The sequence below is a fragment of the Geotrypetes seraphini genome, chromosome 9, assembly GCF_902459505.1.
Source record: "Geotrypetes seraphini chromosome 9, aGeoSer1.1, whole genome shotgun sequence".
Lineage (NCBI taxonomy): Eukaryota > Metazoa > Chordata > Amphibia > Gymnophiona > Dermophiidae > Geotrypetes > Geotrypetes seraphini.
Window position 1 is genome coordinate 124353300 of NC_047092.1, and position 25184 is coordinate 124378483.

The 25184-nt window shown below is 43.2% G+C and overlaps 1 protein-coding gene across 1 annotated transcript in view; it reads left to right on the forward strand.

The window, feature by feature from the left end:
• INPP5D (inositol polyphosphate-5-phosphatase D) overlaps window positions 1–25184 on the forward strand; it is a 377227-nt gene that overhangs the window by 333804 nt on the left and 18239 nt on the right. Inside the window, exons 25-26 of the mRNA XM_033958845.1 lie at window positions 7643–7750; window positions 9707–9985. Coding sequence (XP_033814736.1) covers window positions 7643–7750; window positions 9707–9985 — 387 coding nt within the window. The remainder of the gene's footprint in view (window positions 1–7642; window positions 7751–9706; window positions 9986–25184) is intronic.

A 25184-nucleotide genomic window follows, 5' to 3' on the forward strand; every position in this document is an offset into this window, starting at 1 on the left:
ATTTATGTATTTTAGTGGTGGATTATCAAAACGGCTTATAGTAGTCTATTCTGAGCTTCTTAGCAGTCTCCGACTCTGCCATGCAAATGTATTACAATGAGGTCATTAATATTTAAATGAGCACTTGGCGATTCTCTATTTCCTAACCTTGCTGAACTACATTTGCAAGCAAAATTTTCTGGCATGTCTGAGCTGTTCTAGTCTTACTTTTTGGTCAGTGCCTGAGCGCTGATTGGCTCAGACATTGACAGGAAAGTAAGGTTTGACAGCTCAGACCTACCAGAAAATTTTGCACCCCCACCCCAGGCAGCAGGAGGGATGCCCACTCCCTCCTGCTGCTGCTTTTAAGCAACTCCCCCTGACACGCTCCCCAGCAGCAGGAGAGATACTCATTTCCTCCCGCCGCCAAGCAACCCCCCTCCGGCAGCAGGAGAGATGCCCACTCCCTCCTGCCGCCAAGCAATCCCCTTGAGACCCCCTCCCCCTTGGAAATGGGAGGGATGCCCACTCCCTCCCCACGCTGCTATCATACCCCCAATGACCCCCCTGTGCCTCTAACGACCCCCTGCCCTTGTTCATAAAGTTCAGCCGGAGAGATGCCTCCTACCTCCAGCCAGCAGGTCCACCTCTTTAAAATGCCTTCCCCTCCCTGGTGCATCCTGGGATGTGCAAGGGTAGGGCCTAAGGCTCTGATTAGCCCAGGTTGCTTAAGACCCCTCCTATGGAGACTCTGTCTCATAGATCATTCAAGCATGGATGTAGCCCTCTGAATGGAGGGCATTTTTCAGCAAACTACATACAGGTACAAGATTCTTCTCTAAATAGCTTATAATATAATGAGCATCTCATTTTTTATTTATTTAAAAAAATCTTATATCCCATCCCTCTACAATTCTAGACAACTTACACATAAAACATGCATGCTCAAATCAAATAGGAATAATCAAATACATACAGAAAACAATGGAACACAAAGCAATTTGCCCAAGTCACATAAAGTAGCAGTGGTACACATAAAGTAGCAGTGGTAGGATATGAACTCTGGTCTCTTGTTTCCTGGCATATTACTGTAAAAACTATGCCACAAGCCACAGCCTCTGCTTATAATAGTGGGGATCAATAGCTATTGTATACCATTTAATAAAGAACAGTAAGAAATCAATGGTGAATAAATGGTCATTTGAGTCTCAGAGTATGCCCAGGGCATGTCCTCCTCTACTAAGAAAGTTTGGAGTGTCCCTTCCAATCTATGATGATAACTTGTAGGGGGAGGGTGACGACTCAAGTTGATTGGGTTGTACACTATAGCCTGATCTGGGTAACCTCCACTTCTCTGCTGGTGCAGAAACTAATTTCCTTATTGCATTTCTTAATAAAAGCATGCAGTGTGCTAAAATCAGGACCGAATAAGCCTACCTGGAAGACTGAAGCCAGTTGATAATCTAATTAAGATGTGTGTTGTGGGTGGGCTTTGTTTTGGATAAACTGTGTATATTTAGGGAGCAGGTCTTTTGAAATAATAATAATAATTTTATTCTTATATACCGCCAAAGCCATGAAGTTCGAGGTGGTTTACAACAAGAAGTGCTGGACAATCAGCGAAGTGGTCACAGTATAAAGTCATCGATACAAGCCATGATAGTTCGAGGCAATTAATAACAAGAGGTGCTGGAAATCAGCACCATACAAAGACATCGAATACAAGCTTACAGAATGGAAGAAGTGAAAAACTAAAAAATTTCTTAGGTTACAAATTGATTAAACAAATTCGTTTTTACTGATTTTCTAAAATTAAAGTAGGATGAGGAATGCGGGATGATGTTACCCAGCCAATCATTCCATTTACCTGCCTGGAAGGCAAGAGTTTTGTCCAGAAATCTTTTGTAGTGGCAGGCCTTTATTGTCGGATAGGTGAACAGATGAATTTTACGTGTGGGCCTAATAGAACTATCCAGATTAAATTGAGACACCAAGTATGTGGGGGCCAGGCCAAATATTGATTTAAAACAGAGGCAAAAAAAATGTAAACAAAACTCGTGCTTCCAGGGGCAGTCAGTGAAGTTTTTGATAATAGGGGCTTATGTGTTCCCATTTCTTCAGCCCAAAAATCAGTCGAACTGCTAAGTTTTGGATAACTCGGAGTCTTTGAAGGTCTTTTGAAGGATCCCAAGTAAATGATGTTGTAGTAATCGAACATGCTCAAGATGGAAGATTGGACCAATAAACGGAATGATGCTGCATCAAAGTATTTTCTGATGGTTCTGAGTTTCCATAGTGTCGAGAAGCATTTTCTAACCAGTAAATCTGTGTCAGCATTTAGAGTAAAGTGACGGTCCAGAGTCACTCCCAGAATTTGTATGGAATAGACGATGGGGAAGACCTGACCATTCAAGAAAATCAATGAGTCTTTAATTTTATCATTCGGGCTTGCCAAGAAAAATTTGGTTTTGTCTGAGTTGAATTTCAATTTGAAGTCAGTCATCCATAATTCAATTTGCTTTAATATGGATGATAGTTGATTCTTTGTCTCAGAAGACAGGGTGGTGACTGGTGAGGGGAATAATTATGGTGATATCATCTGCGTAGATGTATAATTTAACTTTTAAACTTTGCAGAAGGTTCCCCAATGAGGCAAGGTAGATGTTGAATAATGTAGGAGAAAGGGGAGAGCCCTGCGGAACTCCGTAAAAGTTTACCCAGCTGCGGGATTGTTTATTATCACTATAGACTTGGTATGATCATTTGCTCTAAAAACCCTGAAACCATTTTAACACATTGCCTGAAAGACCAATTGTCTCCATACAGTCAATCAGAATAGCATGGTTGACCAAATCGAAGGCACTGCTTAAGTCTAATTGCAGAACTAATGCGCTTGTGCCTTGACTGAATAAGGTATGAAGGAAATCTAGCAATGATGCAATGACTGTTTCTGTGCTAAACCCTAATCGAAAACCTGACTGATTGTCTTGTAGAATGCTAAATTTGTCCAAATACTTAACTAATTCCTGGTTGACCAAGACTTCCATCAGCTTAACAAATAAGGGGGAGCTTGCAATAGGTCTGTAATTTGATGTTAACTGGATAGATTCCTTAGGATTTTTTACGATCGGTGTGACCAGAATCTGGCCTAGATCCTTAGGAAATGTACCGGTTAGTAATAGAGAGGAAAGCCAATTGTATAGCTTGGCTTTAAAAGTGACTGGAGTGACTTTCATAATATTTGGAGGATAGCAGTCTAATCTACAATAGGAATCAGCGTATTTCATGTAAAATTTGCAGAATTGCTACCAGGATGGAATAGTAAAATTGTTCCATAACATCTACCCTGGGTTCATCTTTATATTGGGCAGCTGGGTAGTTCAGATGGTTGGTTGGGGTCTCAAGTTATTAATTTGTTGTTAAAAAATTCGGCCAGAGCATCTGCAGATGTGGGGGATCTGAGGTAGAACAGGTAAAGGCCTGAATATCATAGAGATTGTTGACTAGTTTAAAGAGATTTCGACTATTAGTGTTCGGTGAGCCAATTTTTTTGGCGTATAAAAGTTAGTGCATTTTTTTGTTATTAGTTTTTTGTATTTTTTTACTTTTAGTCTCCAATTCAATCTCCCTTCACTGCTCCCTGATTTTAACCATTGTCTTTCGAGTTTCCGTAATTCTCGTTTCACATTTTCTAATTCGGCGTCGTACCAGCCTTCCAGATTCTTATTTCTTGTTCTCCTTAATTTAGTGGGGGCTATTTTGTTTAATATTTGCATACTCATGTTAGTCCACAAGTCCACCGAAAAAGAGTCTGAGTCTGAACTGGAAGTTATGTCATAATGTGACCAGAATTCCACTGGGTTCACCAAACCTCTGCTAGCTGCCATTCTCTTATTTCTTTTTGCCTCCTTGGATTTGGTTGGGGGGCTTCTTAATTGCCAGCTAAATTGGAAATTACATAGGTGGTGGTCTGACCAAAGTGAGTCAGTCCAAGTGGCTTGCTTCCAGTAAATCTTGGGATTGACTAGTTCTTTGGAGGAAAAAGTAACTAGATCTAACTGATGGCCTTTTTGATGGGTCTTTTCAGGGGCTGACACAAAGAAGTCTAATGACAAGATAAAGAATAGTAAATCTTTAGAGTCACCCTGCTCTAGGTGAATATTCAGATCTCCTGTCAGAAGGTTATAGGGGCCTGATATTGAGTTTGTAAGGAGGAATTCATAGAAAATGTCCTTGGCTGCGGGCCATTTCTTAGGAGGAATGTAAAATAGGGTAATTATTAGAGCGTTTTCTAACTGATCTGTCCAGAATTTACAGGAAAGAATTTCAAGGTCTGCTGAGGAATTTTAAGCTAGGATTGTAGACTCGAAGGACTCTCTTAAGATAATAGCTATTCTTCCCCCTTTTCCCCTGCTTCTAGGTTGAGATATTATTTTGAACCCAGGAGGCAGACAGTCGCGTATAATAATATTGTTATCCATGTTTCAGTTAGGAGAATGAAATCAGGGTTAGTGTCCTCCAGCCAGTCTTTGACCAGCTGCGACTTGTTCCTGATAGATCGTATATTTAAATAGAAACCATTAAGGTTTTGATGGTGGGGAGCGTTGGTGGTTACTGAGTAAGTAAGCTTCCTCAGCATCCGCTGTTTTTTACAATAAGGTCTGCTAGGTTTTCACGAAGGGGGTACAACCGGGATTTGAAAGGGACCCCCTTCGGAACAATCGTATAGAAAATGATTTGCAGTCTTAAGAGGTTCTAAATTAGTAGAGCAGGGTCTTATAAGGACTGGAATGGGAAGAGTATATAAAGCATCAACTGTCCTGCTTTTGTAACAGATCCAGTAGAAGATAAGGAACCAAATCAGATAATTACTTAAGAGCGCCAGCATGTAATGAATGGTCAGCAGAGAGTGATAGCTTTGATGCCTAAGAGAATATGCCTGAGAGATGCCTGAGAGAATATGGTATGTGTACCCCAATTAACCTGTTTGGGTTTCAGGGCTTTGTTATCTCATGGTTTTCTTCCTGTCTTTCCCATCTGACTTTTAGCATACGCTCTGGAGAATCCTCCTCCACTGCCATTCCACTATCGGTTGGCAAACCTCAGGGCTTTTCTCCACCTACACTTTTTCCTTTGGTACCCTAATCTCTTCCCATGGCTTCCAGTACCACCTCTATGCTGATGACTCACAAATCTACTTCTCTACACCTGAAATTTCTACAGAAATCCAGGCCTGAGTATCAACCTTCCTGTCCGAAATTTTCGCCATCATCTAAAATTAAATATGTCCAAGGCTGAACTTCTTATCTTTCCTCCTAAACCTGCTTCTCCCCTTCTTCCGTTCTCTATTTTGGTGGATAAAGCTCTCATCCTCTCTGTCAGCTCACAACCTTGGACTCATCTTTGACTTGTCTCTTTTCTTCTCTTCACATATCCAACAGACTGCCAAAATTTGTTGTTTCTTTCTCTACAACAGTGTTCTTTAACCTTTTGACACCTATGGACCAGCACTGGTCCACAGACCGGAGATTGAAGAACACTGGGCTAAGTCATGGGCTAGACCACACCCATCTTCGCCTAACCTCTGCCCCAGACCCTGTCCCCATAATAGTATGAATTGTAACACCATTTTTTTCCATTCATTTTTCATATATACACACATACACAATATAATCTTTAACAACACATAATGGTTAACCACAAAATTAAACTACACAAAGCACACTGTATGCTTCTCAACATTCATTCCTACCAGAAAACAGATAATCCCATACAAATACGGGACCACAAACTAAAAGTACTAATATGCAGTATACAAACAAACCCTAAGATTCAAGACTCTGTATGCTGTACAACGCCAGAGAAAAAGAAACAAATGCATTTCTTCCTGAACAGTGCAAAATATAGACGGCAGATGTAAATTCTCAAAATTGACACTATTCAATCACTACATTCAAAAATAAATTCATTCCCCCTATCTTTGTTGCCTCTCTCCCTCCATGCTGGGCCTTAACTTCTGGCCTGCTCCCACCTGGCCGTTTTATTCCGCCCCTGGTGTTATCTTCGGGCCGGCTCCCTCTTCCTCACTGACGCAGTGCACAAAGCCGTGGTTAGCGGCTCCTCACAAGTCCCGCACCTGATCTGGAAGCCTTCCCTCTGACGTTGCAACATTAGAGAGAAAGCTTCCGGTTAAGGCACAGGATGCGCATAGGAAGCCTGTGGCTTTGTGTTATGCGCCAGTGAGGAAGAGGGAGCCAGCCTGAAGATAATGCCAAATTGATCACACCACGGACCAGCGGCTGAAGAACACTGTCTCAGGCCCAATACATGTGCCAGCCCTGTGAACCGGCAGGAAATTTCTGCAGACTGACATTGGTCCGCAGACTGACAGTTGAAGATCACTGCTCTACAACATTGCTAAAATCCAGCCTTTTCTTTCTAAGCATGCTGCCAAGACCCTCATCCACAGTCTCATCACCTCTCGCTTAGACTACTGCAACTTGCTTCTTACAGAACTTCTGCTAAGCCATCTCTCTCCTCTTCAATCTGTTCAGAATTCTGCTGCACCCCTCATATTCCGCCAATGTCATTATGCTCATGTTATCCCTCACCTCAAGTCACTTCGCTGGCTCCTTGTTAGTTTCCGCATACAGTTCAAACTCCTCTTACTGACTTACAAGTGTATGCACTCTGCAGCTCCTTAGTATCTCCCCTCTCTTGTTTCCCCTATACTCTGCCCCGGCAGCTCCATTTGTCAGGTGAGTCTCTCTTATCGATACCCTTCTCCTCAACTTACAACTACCAACTCCGTCCCTTCTACCTTGCTACACCGTATGCCTGGAACAACCTGCCTGACTCAGTGTGTCGAGCTCCATCTCTGGTAGTCTTCAAGCCTAGGCTGAAAGCCCACTTTTTTGAGGCTGCATTTAAGTCCTACCCTGCAAGCTTGTAAAGCATCCATAACTGTTGTCATTCCCTCTTACTATCCTACCCCCTCCACCTCTTAAGTCCCTTGTAATTCCCACCTAAGTATCATGTATAAATTCACCTTTGCCCTCTATGTTTGTCATAATTAGATTGTAAGCTCTTTTGAGTAGGGACCGTCTCTTGCATGTTTAATGTACAGAACTGCATGCATCTGGTAGCACTTTAGAAATAATAAACAGTAGTGTCAAAATGTACAATGCTGTGTATGCCTTTCAACGCTATATAAGTGATAAGTAGTAGTAGTTACTGTTCTGTGTAATTTTTTTTATCTGTGCATACATGGACACCTTGTAAAACTTCTGAACATGGAAAATTACACACAATTTTATCTATCCACAATTTTCCACAGTCAGGATATTTACACCCATATACATGCAGATAAAAAATTATACAGATATTTGCAACTTATAGTACTTTAATATAAAGAATGCTTAACTGGCAACAATATTGCCACTTAAAAGAAAATCAGATCACTAGAAACACTCACACAATGAGGCATTAATCTGCAGCCAACTAAAACAGCAAACAACAGCAGCAAACCAACAGGTGTAATACTACACAATTTATTTACACCTGTTGGTTTGCTGTTATTTGCTGGAAAATCAGATCACTGCTTGTGAAAGTCATAAGAGAGATATATCTATTAAGTAGCACCATTTTTTTCTACTCAACATAGGAAACCCAAAAGCTCTCACCTGATGGCAGCAGAAGCTGCAGCCATTGCACGCATGCGAGGATCAACTCCAGCCTCTTTGGAAATACAAAGCAAGGACGAAGGTTCAAGGTAACACCATTATCTTCTGAATTTTTCCAAGAAGGTAGTCTATGGAAGTTAAGGCTATACTAAAATGTGCTTAATGAGTAAACATGTTAGATTTGACTAATTTTGTCAAAAAAAGAGTAACATTATGAAAAGAAAGTAGAGATGCAGTTCATTAAAAAAGTAGAAATACTCATAAGAGCCTAGATTCAAAGAGAGGCAGCAATCTGCAAACAATCAGGGCAGTAAACAGCACAAAGCAGACCAGCAGTTGTAGAAGTGTGCAATTTATTATAACCAAGCACCAAACATGGCCCTGTTTTTGCCTTTAAAGGCTGCATCAGGATAGAGCTATCCTAAACATTGCTCACTGCTGGTAAATAACTGAACTTTAACCAGTACTTTGTGGTGGCGAGGTGGAAAGTTTTGAGAGAGCGGGTCGCTGAGTTGCCCGGAGAGAGGGAGACATCAGGTTGCTGGTCGCTGCAGGGGATTGGGGGGGGGGAGGAAAGTGAGAGTGAAGTACCAGTCATCACCAAGGAAGGGGGAGGCACAGAAATCCTCTAACTCAATTATAAGCCAAGACCCCAATTTTTAGCTTTTTGTGGGTCCAAAAATTGTGGCTTATAGTCGAGTATACACAATAATAGGATATTAGTTTGTTAACATATTCCTTTCTAAAGTGTACTTGTTAACTTGCCATAGGACTTCTTTCCCCCTCTACTTCAAAAGGGAAAGTATACTAACTACTCGTATATTCTTTATAGCCCTACCCAAATTAATAGATTACCGGTAGAAGGATAATCACAGAATTCAATAAGTCACACTTGATTAAATTATGATAAAAAGATAAATATATTTCTAAGGGCTCAAATTAGTACATTCTTTAATCTTTAAATTACCACTACAAAGGGAACACACTATTTTTTACAAATCAGTTTTATTAGAACACATTTCTAAGCCTGAATACATCCGATAATACCACTCTCTACCCAACTAACAGATGAAGAAGCAATCAGCACACATATAGGGAATTAGAAATGGTTAGATCTACAGATTAACTAACACACTCCTATTTAGTACACAGTCATATAAAGGCAAAATAAGAACTGTCCAACAAGGAACAGGCATTCCCCCTCCCCAGCAACACAGCCCATGAAAACTTGTGCGTAACATATGAGAGGCTTGTAATTCTATAGCTTGCTTTTTGTATACACAATGTAATTGATTTTTGTTCTCATGTGATGCTTTCAATTCAAAAAATGGTTAGATCTTACATGTAAGTACCTAGCTGCTTTCTTTTACTTACAAAATAGCAGAGGAAAAATTCCTTTGGCACTTTGGTAGACCTTTTTCTTTCTATGCTCCTTCTGGGAACATCTGGCTATAATGCATAGACTTGCCTCCTCTTCTATTAAACTGCGCTAGCAGTTTTTAGCGCAGAGAGCTGTGCTGAATGACCCGTGCTGCTCTCGACGCTCATAAGAACTCTATGAGTGTCGGGAGCAGCGCGGCTCCCTGCACTAGAAAACTGCTAGCGCAGTTTAATAGAAGAGGCACAAGAGCACTGAAGGTGGTCAGTCTACTGATCGTCAATTCACACAGCCACAACACTTTTTATTGACATAAATTTCTTCAAAACGATCCTCCCTGCACCTATGGAAAAAGATATTACATCAAGAAAGCCATGTGACTGAAAATGATTTTGACTTAACTCTACAACCTGAAATATTGTTAATCTCCTCAGGGGAACATTGTTTCATATATTTCAGCAATAAACCAGGAAGGTAAAATCAAATTTCACAGAAATAGTACAACATTATGGTTTGTGGTGTCAAACAAACAATAGATTGTCAACATATAGCTAGCTAATGTTACAGCTTTTTTAGGAGTTAGCATGATAAAATAGGGAAAATATCAGGTTCAGAAGAGGTATATTTGTGTATGGTGCATTTATATTCTATTCCTTTCTTTTCCTAGGTTACCTCACTTACCTAATTCAATCCCCACTGATATTAGCAATCCAAACTATATGGGAATAGGCTTTAACTCCCACCAGCTTCCTACTTCCAACCAACAAAAGCAAACTTCTCCTGACCAGCAACCACCCTTCTGGGGATATGACCAGCGAACCAAACAGAACTCCCCTCTTCTGGCACATGGTGAATCCCCCTCTTCATCACCCTCCTGGTCACCAGGATCTCCAAAGAAATTCACTCATTCAGCTACAAGTCGACTTTCCTCTCAAAATCAAGAACTGTGAGTATATACAACACTGAATACAAAATAAACTACAGTGGTACCTTGGAATCTGAACTTAATCCATTCCAGAACCCAGTTCGAGTTCCAAAACATTCAACTTCCAAGACAATTTTTCCCATTGAAAATAATAGAAACTGGATTAATCCATTCCTTGGTCCCACAAACTCAAACAACAAGATCGGGACACCCATCGGCAAAGACAGCAAGATCGGGACCCCCACTGGCATAGGCAGCAAGATTGGGACACCCACCAGCAAAGACAGCAAGATTGGCAATGGCAACTGCAGCCGGTGCTCAGCCCAAAGCTTCCCTCCCAGGCGGAAACAGGAAGCTGCGTCAGAGGGGAAGCTTTGGGCTGAGCACCGCTTGCAATTCAGATTCCAAAGCAAAAATTAAGGAAAAAAAAAGTTCGGATTCCAAGTTGTTTGAGTTCTGGGGCGTTTGGATTCCGAGGTACCACTGTATAGTCAAATCTGTCTCTTTATAGAGACTTTTGAGGAAGTTCAATAGAAATAGTTCTTTTTAAATAAAGTTACAGAACTCCATGTGAATGTTCCTGTACCTACAGGGGTGCTGAAAAGTTCTCAGCCCACCAAGAAGAGAATGACATGATATGGTTCAATCAATGATCTGAAACAATGTCAAAACATAGAATTTTGTTTCTGTAAATTGGCACTTAATAAAATAAGATAACACTCTTTTCAGCTACAGTGGCAAAATTACTCTTAGAATTTAGGAAGTTGGTTGGTTGAGCTAAGAACTTTTCAGCACCCCCTCATAATGTAGCTTTGCAATAATGAGATCTTTAGATTTCATGCATGTATCTATTCAGTACAAAATTGTAAAGGTATTTTTTGTCAAATTTTTACTTTTTAAGTATATAACTAGCACACAAAAAATCACTACCCTGTGAACTGTCACTGCATACAAAAAGTTAATCAAACGAGCATCAGACACGCTGACTGAAAACACACTTTCAAGTCAGATATTTTTAGCCAACAAGGCAACACGTCCTTAATCATCGGCTTCTCTTACATATTGAGTGGGAAGTTCAGTAAAACTACTCAAACTAAGTCTGAGAAAAACCTGAACCTCACCCAACTGTAGAGCAATGCATGTGGAGGGGCATAATAAAAAAAAAGTCTAAGTCCCCTTTTGGCCTAAGGCCTGAAACGTTGAAAATAGAAAGCAAGGAAAATGTACATTATCAAAAAAAAACATCCAAAACCTGTGGGTGGGGTTTGAGCCGCCTGGGCCAATCAGGCCCTAAGGCCAGCCATTCCTGGGATGGCTGGCCTATCGGCCAGCCGGGCTTGACACCCGTCCATCTGACCAATGATTTTAAGGTACGGGGAGGGGTGGGGGTGAGGGGTCAGCGGGGGGGTCTCGTGGCTCAGTGGGGGGGGGGACGATCGGGGGTTCATGAGGGGGGCGTTCGTGGGAGGGGGGTGCATCGAGGGCAGGAAGGCCTGGGATCCCTCCTGCCCATATCTTAGTGGGGATGGGTAGGGGGTTCGCCTGGGCAGGAGGGCTTGGGCTCCCTCCTGCCCAATCGTAATTGGCGAGTGGGGGTGCCATGGGGCAAGAGGGCTTGGGCCCCCTCTTGCCCCGATCTTCGTCGGGGGTTCGTAGTGCCGCGGGGCAAGAGGGCTTGGGCTCCCTCCTGTCCAATTGTAATCGGCAGGTGGGGGTGCCACGGGGCAAGAGGGCTTGGGCTCACTCTTGCCCAGATCAAGTTGAGAGGGAGGGCTGATCGCTGCAGGAGAGATGGTTCATCTCTCCTGCTGTGATGGTGATCATCCACCCCCTCTGAACCGCGGCACTTCGGGGTGAGGATCGCCAGCAGGGGAGATGCCCTGCCGCGATGCTCACCCCGAAGTGCCGCTGTTCGGAGAGGGGGTGGGCGATCACCATCACAGCAGGAGAGATGAGCCATCTCTCCTGCAGCGATAGTTTCAGTAGGCGGTAGGCAGGTTGCTGGGGACGCAGAGCTGCAGCGATCAGCTCAGCGGTCCCTTTTTCGGCACTTATACCTGTTTTGACTTGGTCAAAGTCAAAACGTATAAGTGCCGACTAGACAACCTGCCTAAACTTTTGGTTATACCAGCTGTATGCCTAGGTGTAGGTCAGGCCATCGCCCGCCCTTTCCCCTCCTCTAAAAACACCTCTTTTCGCTCTATGCATTTAGAGGTAGGGGCAAGGCCTAAGCTGGTTTTAGATACGTCTAAAACCAGCTTTGATTATGGGTACTTGGACGATCAGGCTTTTTGATCGTCCAAGTACCCATTTAGGCCACTTTTTAGACTTTTTAAAATTATTATTATGAGCCCCATAGTTAACAGTGTACAGTCACACAGCAGTGTGCCACAAAGTTAAACAAAAAATGCATATAACACAAAAAAGACAAAAAACAAAAAAAGCTGGGAAAAAAAAATAGCAGCAATAGTGGTTCCTCCAGGCCAGAAACTGTCTCTGCTCTGATAACGCAGCGGTGGCTTCACACAGCAAGCACACAAGGAGCTAGCCATGCTTCAACACAGTTCCACACAGAGTTCCAACTGAATCCAACTTCGTATGTTGCAATACCTCGGTTCCAGAGGCAAACAAATCTTCAGCCACTACCTGAGGAGGTGCAAGCACACAACTCACATTCTTCCAGAACGTACTCCTGGCCAGTGGAAAACAAAGAAACAAAATCGAACCTTCCTTCTACAAGAGTTTTGTTTCACATTCAAACTGTTTCATCAGGAAAAAGGGCTTCACAGGCACACAGCACATTCTTTTCCTTAACCACGGCCGTTTGTATGCCTGTGAAGCCCTTTTTCCTGATGAAACAGTTTGAATGTGAAACAAGACTCTTGTAGAAGGAGGGTTTGCGGCAATTCTGGATCCATATTTGGAGGTTGGATTTACGGTTTCTGGTCTGTATAAGGACTTTCATCGTATTATGGGACAGACTGATCGTGCAACGTTACAGGCGCATTGGTGTCAAGATCTGGGGATAGCGCGAGATGCTTTGGATCTCCTTTCCTTGATTAAACAAATCCCTGGAGTCTCTGTTAATGCAGATCTGCGTGAATGTCAATTTCGGGTACTTCATCGTGGCTATTTTACAAATAGTCAGTTATGTTACTCGGGTTATGCGGATTCACCTCTGTGCCCTAAGTGCCTCATGCAGCCCCATTCGTTTATCCACGCTTTTTGGTCCTGTGTGAAAATTAAACACTTTTGGAGGCAGGTCTTATCTTACGTAGAGGGGTTGTACACTTCCTCTTTCTCCGGCCGGTCTTTTGCTGGGTAAATATGAAGCCTTTTGCTTGCCTGATCCGGGTCAGCGTCAGTTTATGCGGCGGGTGGGCGCCTTGAGGAAGAAAGTGATTCTTTCTGTCTGGATTAGAGACACTTTACCTTCCTTTTGGCCTTGGAGGAATCGTTTGCATGCTCTGCTGCTGCTGGAACGAAAGGATGTGTGTCATAGCTTGCGACGAAAGCGACAGTTTCTTCAGATTTGGGACTCCTATCTCCATTCTCTATCGCCAAGGGTTCGAAGTGACATTTTGAGTTCCTTGTGAACCTCTCCAAGGCCGGAGCTCTCTATATTGTTCTCGCTGGGGCACCAGGGGTTCGTGGGAGGCTATGAACTTTTCTTCTGTGTTGTTTTAATTTCCTTCTATTTCTGGGAGGGGGGTGTTTTTTAACTGTAGTCCTTGGCAGTGGGTTATAAGAGTCCAAGTCTACTGCTCTAAGATTTTTATTTGTTTTTGGATCGGGAGTTTTGGGATGGGAAGGGTTTGGGTTGGGATTGTTGGATCTGTTACCTTTTACTTGGGTTTCTTTCTATTGTTCTCCGAGTGTTGGCATTTGTTGGTTGGAATTTTTTGTTTGAAAATAAAAATTGATTCAACATAAACATACATAGTTGGTACATCTTCCAATTACAATCCATTTACAAATTGCATACTTCAGCAATATTTTATTGGTTTTATTCAAGTCACATGGTTTCCTGTTAATCATATTTCATTAGTACTTTTCCTTAGCAACAAGTAATGACTTAACTCATTACATGCTATTAAATCACAAGACATACCTATGTCCTACTGGTAAACAGCTAAGTCTCACATGTACAAATATGTCAGTGTGACCCTTAACTTATTTTCAGGGAACAGTTTTCTGTTATTGAAGTTATATTAAGATTTCAGCATCTTGTTCTAGACATTAAACCAAAATATTTTCTCTCTCTGTTTCAATGATAACAATGTACTCCGCATGCTGTCTATACTATGCTGTGTCACAAATCTCTGAAGCATGTCTATCATTCAACTCCATCTTTATATATATATATATATATATATATATATATATATATATATCTAATATAATAAAATGCTAGGCCGCGCATGTGCACTAAAAAAACGTGTTCCCTGATCCATCGCGAAAACACGAGTGCGCATGCGCGCATTTTACGTCATCACCTACTCTCCAATTCGCGCCACCGATCACTGTCATCACCTGCTCTCCACCTCGCGCCACCGATCACTGTTCCTCCTGCACCATGTCACGCCAGGCATGTCCGCCACCGGCCTCGAGCTCCTGGGGACCGGCGGCGCGAGCCGCCCAGCGGTGCTGAGCTGAGGTCCCGCCTCCTGCTTCCGCCCTACACGGCGCCGCCAGACCCGGCCCTACACTGAGATCCGCGATCAGGGTTGCCATGGAAACCCCGCCGCAGCCTCGCGGCTAGGTAGGGGGACAACAATCGCGCTTATGTTCAAGCCACCGCCACGACTCCTCTCTCCAACCACACCAGGATCGAGAGAGGAGCTGCGGCGGGGGCTTGAGCATAAGCGCCATTGTTGTCCCCCTACCTAGCCACGAGCCTGCGGCGGCCTTCCTTACCCGGCTCTCATGGCTGGCGGCCGGCGAACCCTAATGCTGACATTGAATCCAAGTAAACAACCGGGGCTGCCTAAAGAAACAAACTTTCACGGTGCTTGGCCCGCCAAACAATTCCTGCCATTGCCGAAATTTGCCCCACCGTTCCTTCCCTTCCTCCATCAGGTACAGTTCAGCTCCGCCTATGTTAAAAGGAGCTGCTTTGAAATTGGAGCCCTGCCGCCACCGTAACATGTTCCCTCTGCCGCGGTCCCATATGTCAGAGAAGGGGCGGGACCAAGGCAGAGGGGAAAGTGCTACGGCAGTGGCAGGCCTCCGATTTCGACGCAGCTCCTTTTAACATTGGTGGAGCTGCACTGCACCTGATGGAGGGAGGGAAGGAAAGGTGGTTGTGCGCTGTTGAGCCCCTCTTTGCCCTCAGACCCTCTCCTAACTGCTCCCTCCTGTCTCAGACCACTGGGGGGAGGTGCCTGTCTTCAGCTGCCGGGATGGAGGGAGGGAAGAAGAAAGAAGGGGCCCTGGCAAGCGAGTTATCAAAAGCCAACCATAGCCTGGGACCCCTACATGGTATGAATAATGACCAGACAACAAAAGGTAAGAAAAATAATTTTATTTTCTGTTTTGTGATTACAATATGTCAGATTTGAAATGTGTCTTGAGGGAGGCTGCCGCTGCGGCTTTGGACAGAGGGGCACCATTTTCGTGGGAGCCGGCCTTCGGAGAGGCATAGGACGTGGGGACGGATGCGGGAGGGGCTGCCGCTGCGAAGGACTTTGGAGGGGGAGCCAGCCAGACCGCGAGTGTGGGGACGTTGTAAGCGCGGATTGGTCAAGGAGCCGCCGCTGCCGAGGCTTTGAAATTGTTCTCCCACCGTCACTCCCTCCCGCCCCGGCTCTGCCTCTGCCCAGGTTCAAAAGCAGGAGACATCTAGCACCCATTAATCTAACGGGCTTAAACACTAGTATATATATATATATATATATATATATATATATATATAAAAACATAGAAACATGACGGCAGAAAAGGCCAAATGGCCCATCAAGTCTGCCCATCCACAGTAATAATTATCTCTTTCTCTCTCTGAGAGATCCCACGTGCCTATCCCAGGGCCTTTTGAATTCAGACACAGTCTCTGTCTCCACCACCTCTTCTGGGAGACTGTTCCATGCATCTAATACCCTTTCTGTAAAAACGTATTTCCTTAGATTACTCCGGAGCCTATCACCTCTTAACTTCATCCTATTCCCTCTCATTGCAGAGTTTCCTTTCAAATTAAAGAGACTCGACTCATGTGCATATACATTACGCAGGTATTTAAACCTCTCTGTCATATCTCCCCTCTCCTGCATTTCCTTCAAAGTATATGATTGAGATCTTTAAGTCTGTCCCCATACGCCTTATGATGAAGACCACATACCATTTTAGTAGCCTTCCTCTGGACCAACTCCATCCTTTTAATATCTTTTTGAAGGTGCGGCCCCAGAATTGTACACAATATTCTAAATGAGGTCTTACCAAAGTCTTATACAGGGGCATCAATACCTCCTTTTTTCTACGGCCATACCTCTCCATATGCAACCTAGCATCCTTCTAGCTTTCGCCGTCATCTTTTCAACCTGTTTGGCCACCTTAAGATCATCACATACAATCACATTAAAGTCCCGCTCTTCTGTCATGCACATAAGTTCTTCACCCCCTAAACTATACTGTTCCCTCGGGTTTTTGTAGCCTAAATGCATGACTTTGCATTTCTTAGCATTAAAGTTTAGCTGCCAAATTTCAGACCATTCTTCAAGCTTTGCCAGGTCTTTCTTCATGTTATTCACACCATCCGGTGTGTCTACTCTATTGCAGATTTTGGTATCATCGGCAAAGAGGCAAATCTTACCTGACAACCCTTCAGCAATATCATTTATAAAAATGTTAAAATGAACAGGTCCAAGAACAGAACCTTGAGGCATCCCACTAGTAACATCCCTTTCCTCAGAGCGATCTCCATTGATCACTACCCTCTGCTGCCTTCCACTCAACCAGTTCTTGACCCAGCCCGTCACTTTGGGACCCATCCCGAGGGAACAGTTTATTTATTAGATGTCTATGTGGAATACTGTCAAAGGCTTTGCTAAAATCTAAATACACCACATATAGCGCATATCCTCTATCCAATTCTCTGGTCAACCAGTCAAAGAAATTGATCGGATTTGTCTGACAAGACCTACCTCTAGTGAATCCATGTTGCCTTTTAAGGTCTTAACTAAAATTGTATCTAATACATATTGGTTATGGGGCCCCCCCTTATATCCTGCATAATACAATTATCACAATCAGTAGCGCTGTACAGATTCATGAAGGAGTTCCTGCTCAAAAGAGCTTACAATCTAAACAGAAAGTACGGACAAACAGGATGCCAGGGTGGGGGATGGTTAATCTGATGACTAGGGTGGTCAGCAGTGGGCAGTAAGGTTATGGCTTGCTAGTGCTGGTCTCCTTCTGGGTTGATAGTAGTTCTACCCCATCACACTTATCATGCTTTGTCCCTGATACCCTCATCTTCACCAATGACACTGGAGCTTGATTACTCAGCAAAGTGCTGAGTAGAGTGAGGATCTCCCAACTTCATCCCAGCAACACTTTTCCTTCATTTTTCCTCCTCTACCACTGTGCAGGTAAGAGAGAAAGAAACTGACTGCCTTGGATTTCAGGGTTAGGGACAAGATCTTACTGGGGATCTCAGGGCAGTACCCATAAAATTCTCCACAAAGCAGGACTTTTAGACACTGCCGTGTTGGCACCCAAAAGTCTGATGCCAATGTGTATAGGTGTCCAAACAGCAGTGCTCAAAGGGCTGCATCAAAACAGTAGCACCTAAAAGTTCTGCTTTGTAAAAAATGAGGCATTCCCAAAGGCATGTTTAATTTAGGAGACGGAAAACAGCAACCCCTCCATGCTATAACTTGGCATCTTTACCTGCTATTAAGTGCTAAGTGCACATGTAGTTTATAGAATACTTAAAACAAATTATTTTATTGGCAATATGTTTTTTGATTGCAGTATATAGACATACAATTCTTTCACACAATTTATGCAATCGTACTGAATTTTTACCACTTCATTCACTTTTAAGGATCTTCAGAGTCGAGCGAAGTAATCGCTCATTATTTCTTAAAGATACTGCTCTCATTGTCATTGACCCTTTCTTTGCTTCATTTTAACAATATTTTAAATAAATATCATTTTATATTTTTTACTTTTTAAATACTTTTTTGTATATAAAATCGCCTGTAAAGCGGGCACTTATCTTTCAATGAAGTTCTGCCGACTTGGGATCTGCCAACATGTTTTGCCTTTCTAGCAGTGTCAAGGCTGTCCCCTGAATGAGAGGAATACAAAATTACTACGTTCCACTCTATATTATCATTGTCAAATATTTATTGACCAGTTCCTATAGTTATTTAATACAAATCCAATTTTTTTTTACCTTTCTACAATTTGCTCCACCATGGCTTTGGCGGTATATAAGAATAAAATTATTATTATTATCAAGCATTTAAGTGCTAGGCATTATTCTTTAAGGTATGCACTTGCTTAGTGCAAAACTTTTAGGGAGCTGTACACATGGGACAGACCATGTGCCAAGCAACACATACAAGTTACAGAATGCTATCAGTTGTGTGCATTGCATGGCAAATTTGGTGCACCAATTTTCACCAGCCATTAACCTGTCATAAGTGGGTCACCTAAATTTAGGTGTGCCAATGAGGCTTTGTGTCAGTATTCTATAACCATTTAGACATGCCTAGGTACTGTTATAGAACTGGAGTTATGCGTGCCCCATTGTGGCACCTACATCTTAGTACAAATTCTAAAGTTGCCCTCATATGTACATTTGTATTTCAAATGTATGTGTTCTCTTTTATCCCCACATGGCTACCAGCACAAACAATAGCAGCAAAGTACCGGTCAATTCGCTGTTTGCTTATTGTTGTGTATGTAGGTGATTGTGCATAATTAGTTTGTATGGTGTCGTCTAGTTTGCGATCTGCACCTGAAAACTGGCTCCTTGGCAAGTCAGTCTGTCAGCTGTCAACTGCTAGACTACCACGTGGACTGGATGTTCTTCGACTGGTCAATTTTCATTACCATGATAAAGGAAAACCTTTACCAGAAAGATATAAGTTGGCGTCTGAGTCAGCGATGGTGGTATGGGATCGAGCCAATGGAAATTAGGGCTCCATACAATGATGTTGAAATGCTGTCTACTCTCAACATATATCCAAATAAAACTGTTGTAAACAAGGCGCTCAAAGCCATTTCCAGACATTTATGGTTTCTATCTCAGCACCTAGCATTACTGTCTGACTGGCTGCATTATTCTGCTGCTAGTTACTGTACCTTCTTATCTTGACTTCCATTACCTATACCATGCATCTACTGTAACATAGTAACATACATAGTAACATAGTAGATGACAGCAGATAAAGACCCGAATGGTCCATCCAGTCTGCCCAACCTGATTTAATTTAAATTTTTAAATTTTTTTTCTTAGCTATTTCTGGCAAGAATCCAAAGCTCTACCCGGTACTGTGCTTGGGTTCCAACTGCCGAAATCTCCGTTAAAACCTACTCCAGCCCATCTACACCCTCCCAGCCACTGAAGCCTTCCCCAGCCCATCCCCCACCAAACGGCCATACACAGACACAGACCGTGCATGTCTGCCCAGTACTGGCCTTAGTTCAATATTTAATACTAGTCTTTAAGCCCGTTACATTAACAGGTGCTAGAATAGATGAGTCTATCTGTCTGTCTTTCTTTACCTCTCTCCTTGGCCGCTGTCTGTATCCTTCTGTCTCCCCCTCCCCCACCGAGCAAAGCTGTCTGCCTCCAGCACCCACCTCCCCCCCAAATGTCTCTCCATGGCCCTCTTCTGTCTTCTTCCCCCCAGAGTAAAGCTGTCTGTCCCCAGCACACCTCCCCCCAAAGCAGCCCCCTTTCCCTCTCCCTGTCTCTCCATGGCCCCTTCTGTCTTCCCCCCCAGAGCAAAGCTGTTTGCCCCAAGCACACCCCTCCCCCCAAAGCAGCCCCCTTTCCCTCTCCCACTGACTCTCTCTCTGGCCCTCTTTCTCTGTCTGTCTTTCTGTCCCTCTCCCTGCCCCTGTGTCTTTCTTTCTGTCTCCCTCCCGCTGTCTGTCAGTCATTTTTCCTCATTTCCCTGTGCAGCAGCATTTCCATCTCACTTCCCTATGCAGCAGCAACAGCATTTCCCTCCTATCCCCCCTTTCCTGTGCAGAAGCAGTAGCAGCATTTTCCCCCACCCCCCTTTCCCTTCTCTTACCTTCTCTTCCCTGCTCCGTTCTGCCCCTCCCCTTTCTTTAACTGCCGTTGTCCTGCTCAATCTGGCCTGCTCCTGACCCTCCCACCGCCGACAAACCTCGTGGCTCCAGCCGCGTAGGCAGCACTTTAAACACGCTGCTTCGCAGCCTTCTACTGCTGATTTCCTCTGCCACGTCTGTCTCCGATGATGTCATCAGAGACGCGGCAGAGGAACTCAATAGAGAAGGGCGCGAAGCAGCAGGTTTATAGTGCTGCCTATGCCGCTGGAGCTGGGAGGTTTGTGGAGGGTCAACGGCCGGAGTGAGGCTGCTGTCCACCACTCGTTTGCTGCCACTGGTGCTGCCTACTCCGCTGGAGCCGGGAGGTTTGTAGAGAGTACAGTCGCGCGCATGCGCCTCCAGCTCCTGCAAGCACTGTGAGGTGTCAATTAGAATGTTGCCACAGAAGCACACCTCACAGAGCCAGGACTCACAAATTTTTGAGAGCGCATGCGCGCTCTAGCGTTTTATTATTATTGATTATTTTCTGATTCTAGATCCTCTGTGTTCATCCCATACTTCTTTGAACTCAGTCACAGTTTTACTCTCCACCACCTCTCTCGGGAGCACATTCCAGGCATCTACCACCATCTCCATAAAGTAGAATTTTCTAACATTGCCTTTGAATCTAACACTCCTCAACCTCAAATTATGTCCTCTGGTTTTATCATTTTCCTTTCTCTGGAAAAGATTTTGTTCAAGTATTTTAATGTCTGAATCATATCTCCCCTGTATCTCCTTTCCTCTAGGGAATACATATTCAGGACTTCTAGTCTCTCCTCATACGTCTTCTGGCGCAAGCCTCCTATCATTTTCATCGCCCTCCTCTGGACCGCCTCAAGTCTTCTTACGTCCTTCGCCAGATACGGTCTCCAAAACTGAACACAATACTCCAAGTGGGGCCTTACCAATGACCTGTACAGGGGCATCAACACCTTCTTCCTTCTACTGACTACGCCTCTCTTTATACAGCCTAGCAACCTTCTGGCAGCAGCCACTGCCTTGTCACAATGTTTTTTTGCCTTTAGATCTTTGGACACTATCACCCCAAGGTCCCTCTCCCCGTCCGTGCATATCAGCTTCTCTCCTCCCAGCAAATACGGTTCCTTCCTATTATTAATCCCCAAATGCATTACTCTGCAATTCTTTGCATTGAATTTTAGTTGCCAGGCATTAGACCATTCCTCTAACTTTTGCAGATCCTTTTTCATATTTTCCACTCCCTCTTCGGTGTCTACTCTGTTGCAAATCTTGGTATCATCTGCAGAAAGGCATACTTTTCCTTCTAACCCTTCAGCAATGTCACTCATAAACATATTGAACAGGATTGGCGCCAGCACCGAACCCTGAGGGACTCCACTACTCACCTTTCCTTCCTTCGAGCGACTTCCATTAACCACCACCCTCTGGCGTCTGTCCGACAGCCAGTTTCTGACCCAGTTCACCACTTTGGGTCCTAACTTCAGCCCTTCAAGTTTGTTCAACAGCCTCCTATGAGGAACTGTATCAAAGGCTTTGCTGAAATCCAAGTAAATTACATCTAGCATATGTCCTCGATCCAGCTCTCTGGTCACCCAATCAAAAAATTCAATCAGGTTCGTTTGGAACGATTTACTTTTTGTAAAGCCATGTTGTCTCGGATCCTGTAACCCATTAGATTCAAGGAAGTACACTATCTTTTCTTTCAGCAACACTTCCATTATTTTTCCAACAACTGAAGTGAGGCTCACCGGCCTGTAGTTTCCTGCTTCATCCCTGTGACCACTTTTATGAATAGGGACCACATCCACTCTCCTCCAATCCCCAGGAATCACTCCCGTCTCCAGAGATTTGTTGAACAAGTCTTTAATAGGACTCGCCAGAACCTCTCTGAGGTCCCTTAGTATCCTGGGATGGATCCCGTCTGGTCCCATCACTTTGTCCACCTTCAGTTTTTCAAGTTGCTCATAAACACCCTCCTCCTTGAACGGCGCAGAATCTACTCCATTTTCTCGTGTAACTTTGCCAGACAATCTTGGTCCTTCTCTAGGATTTTCTTCTGTGAACACAGAACAGAAGTATTTGTTTAGCACATTTGCTTTCTGCTCATCACTCTCCACATATTGGTTCCCAGCATCTTTTAGCCTAGCAATTCCATTTTTCATCTTCCTCCTTTCACTAATATATCTGAAAAAAATTTTGTCTCCCTTTTTTACATTTTTAACCATTTGTTCTTCCGCCTGTGCTTTCGCCAGACATATCTCTCTCTTGGCTTCTTTCAGTTTCACCCTGTAGTCCTTTCTGCTCTCCTCTTCTTGGGGTTTTTTATATTTCACGAACGCCAACTCTTTTGCCTTTATTTTCTCAGCCACTAGGTTGGAGAACCATATCGGCTTCCTTTTTCTCTTGTTTTTATTGATTTTCTTCACATAAAGGTCTGTAGCCATTTTTATCGCTCCTTTCAGCTTAGACCACTGTCTTTCTACTTCTCTTTTTTTTTTTTTTAGTTCAATAAGTTTTATTGAAGTTTCAAGTAAAGAAATACAATAAGTTTAACAGAAAAACAAGAAGAACTATCACGTTTTCAAGGTTACAAGCTTAGAATAAACAAACAGGTAGTTAAGCAGGCAAGTTACCATAATTTGTACCACATGAGTGTATACATACTATTATGTATTAAGGAGAGCATTCAGCATAAGACAATAGGTATGACCACATCTTTGTGTATGAAGAAAACAAAAGGTTGTCTCTTTCTGCGATTGATTTTTCATATTTCGCATATATACAAACAGTATTCCATCATTCATGGTAGTTAAGAGTTGAAAAGTCTTTCCAGTGTGATAATATAGTTTTGAATGCAATTAACAACAAGCAGTGTAAAAGTTTAATACCACTTTTATCTAGTTTTGAGGTTAAAGCCACACCATCTAGGATAATAGTGGAATAATCAAGGGTGTCTGTAATAGGTAGAATGTCACATATGGTAGACCATACTTTGGTCCAATATGGTTTTAAAAGACTGCAAGAAAATAACATATGATTTAGTGTACCTACATCAGCTGAGCAAGACCAGCACAAATTGGAAACAGTAGATGAGACTTTAGACAATCTGTACGGGGACCAGTATGCCCTATGGTACAGAAAAAGGACCATTTGTTTAATAGAAGCTGCTTTTAGTGAACCAAAGGACATAAGCCAAAAGGATTCCCATTCAGTAGGGGATAGGTGCACAGAAGTGTCATGGGCCCAGATACTATACAATGCTTCAGGACTATGGTATTTAGACCTTTTCAGCAATTTATACCACCTAGAGGCTTCTCCCTTAATACCCCCAAATAATCTACACCATTCCAAAATAGTAGGTGCATCGCTTGTCAGATGGGTACTCTTCAAGAAGGTGTGAAGACTGTGTTGGAGCTGATACCATTGAAAGAACATAGTTGATGGAAGAGCATATGTGGAAGATAGAACAGCAAAAGAGGATAATTTCCCCGCGTCCAAGACTTGTGAAATGGACCAAATACCATGCTTGATCCATGATTTCCATTCTACATGTTGGCCTTGAATTTTGACCTGAGGGTTTAGCCAAATGGGGGAAAGAGTAGTAGAATTCCATGAGACCGGTGCTGTCTTGTCTAATTCAGTTAATGTCACAGCTGTAGAGGTCAGTATCATATTATTACGTATTTGAGGAGAAGATGTAAGGAAGGAAGCAAATCATAAAAACATGCCATTGTAGAGTTGACGTTCCAGATTGAGCCATATGGGGGTAGTAGAATTTGAGTCTGGACAGAGCCATTTCGACCCTTGTCTGGCTAGAAAAGCAACATGATAGTCATACATACTTGGGAAATTCACACCCCATTACATTTGAATGCTTTCAGCTTCTTTAAGGCAATGCGCGGTGTTTTGTGGTTCCATAGAAATGCAGACAATAGCGTTTCTATCTTGTTGTAAGTTTTTATGGAAAACAGAAATGGTAACATAGATAGTACATATGCTATTTTAGGAGCCAAGACCATTTTGATGGAGTCCAGTCTGCCCCACCAGCTTAGTTTCAATGGTGACCATGATGATGTATTTTCTTTGATCAGTTTGAGGATATAATCCTCATTATACTGTTGTGTTTCTTCTATAGAAGGACCAAAATAAACCCCTAAATATTTCAAACGGGAAGAGGAATATTGCAATCCAAGGTTGGTTATAAGATCACTACATGGGGTTCCAGATAACGGCATTACCTCCATCTTGGAAGCGTTGAGTTTATAGCCAGAGATGTGTGCATAGCTGTCTATTAATTGTAATATGTGCGGGATGGAGGAAAGGGTGGCATAAATCATAACGTCATCTGCATACGCCGATAGTTTAATGTCCACTTCATCATATTGGAGACCAACAATATCAGTCGAAGATCTGATGGCTATAAGAAGAGGTTCTAATGCAATGTTGAATAGAAGAGGCGACAATGGGCAGCCCTGCCGTGTACCTCTGGAGGGGTGAAATTCCTCTGAAAAAATACCATTTATTCGGATCTTGGTAGCTGGGTTGGAGTATAGCACCTTTACCATTCGGAGAAATCTATCAGGCAGACCAAACCAAGACATCACTCGGAAAAGGTATGACCATTCTACTCGGTCAAAGGCTTTTTCGGCGTCCAGCGCCATAGCAACCATAGGATCCTTGGCATAACGGGCTTGGAGTAGAACATGCGCAAAGAGTCTGGTGTTGTCACTAGAGAGCCTATTTTTCATAAATCCACATTGATCTTGGTGAATAATAGTAGGAAGGACCGAGTTCAGTCGATTTGCTAGCAGTTTCGCATAGATCTTGGCATCAACGTTTATCAATGATAGTGGTCTGTAATTTTGGACATATAATGGGTCCTTACCCAACTTAGGCAGAACAATAGTGAGTGCTTCCGTAAACGTTCCAGTTGCTACTCCCACATCAGCCA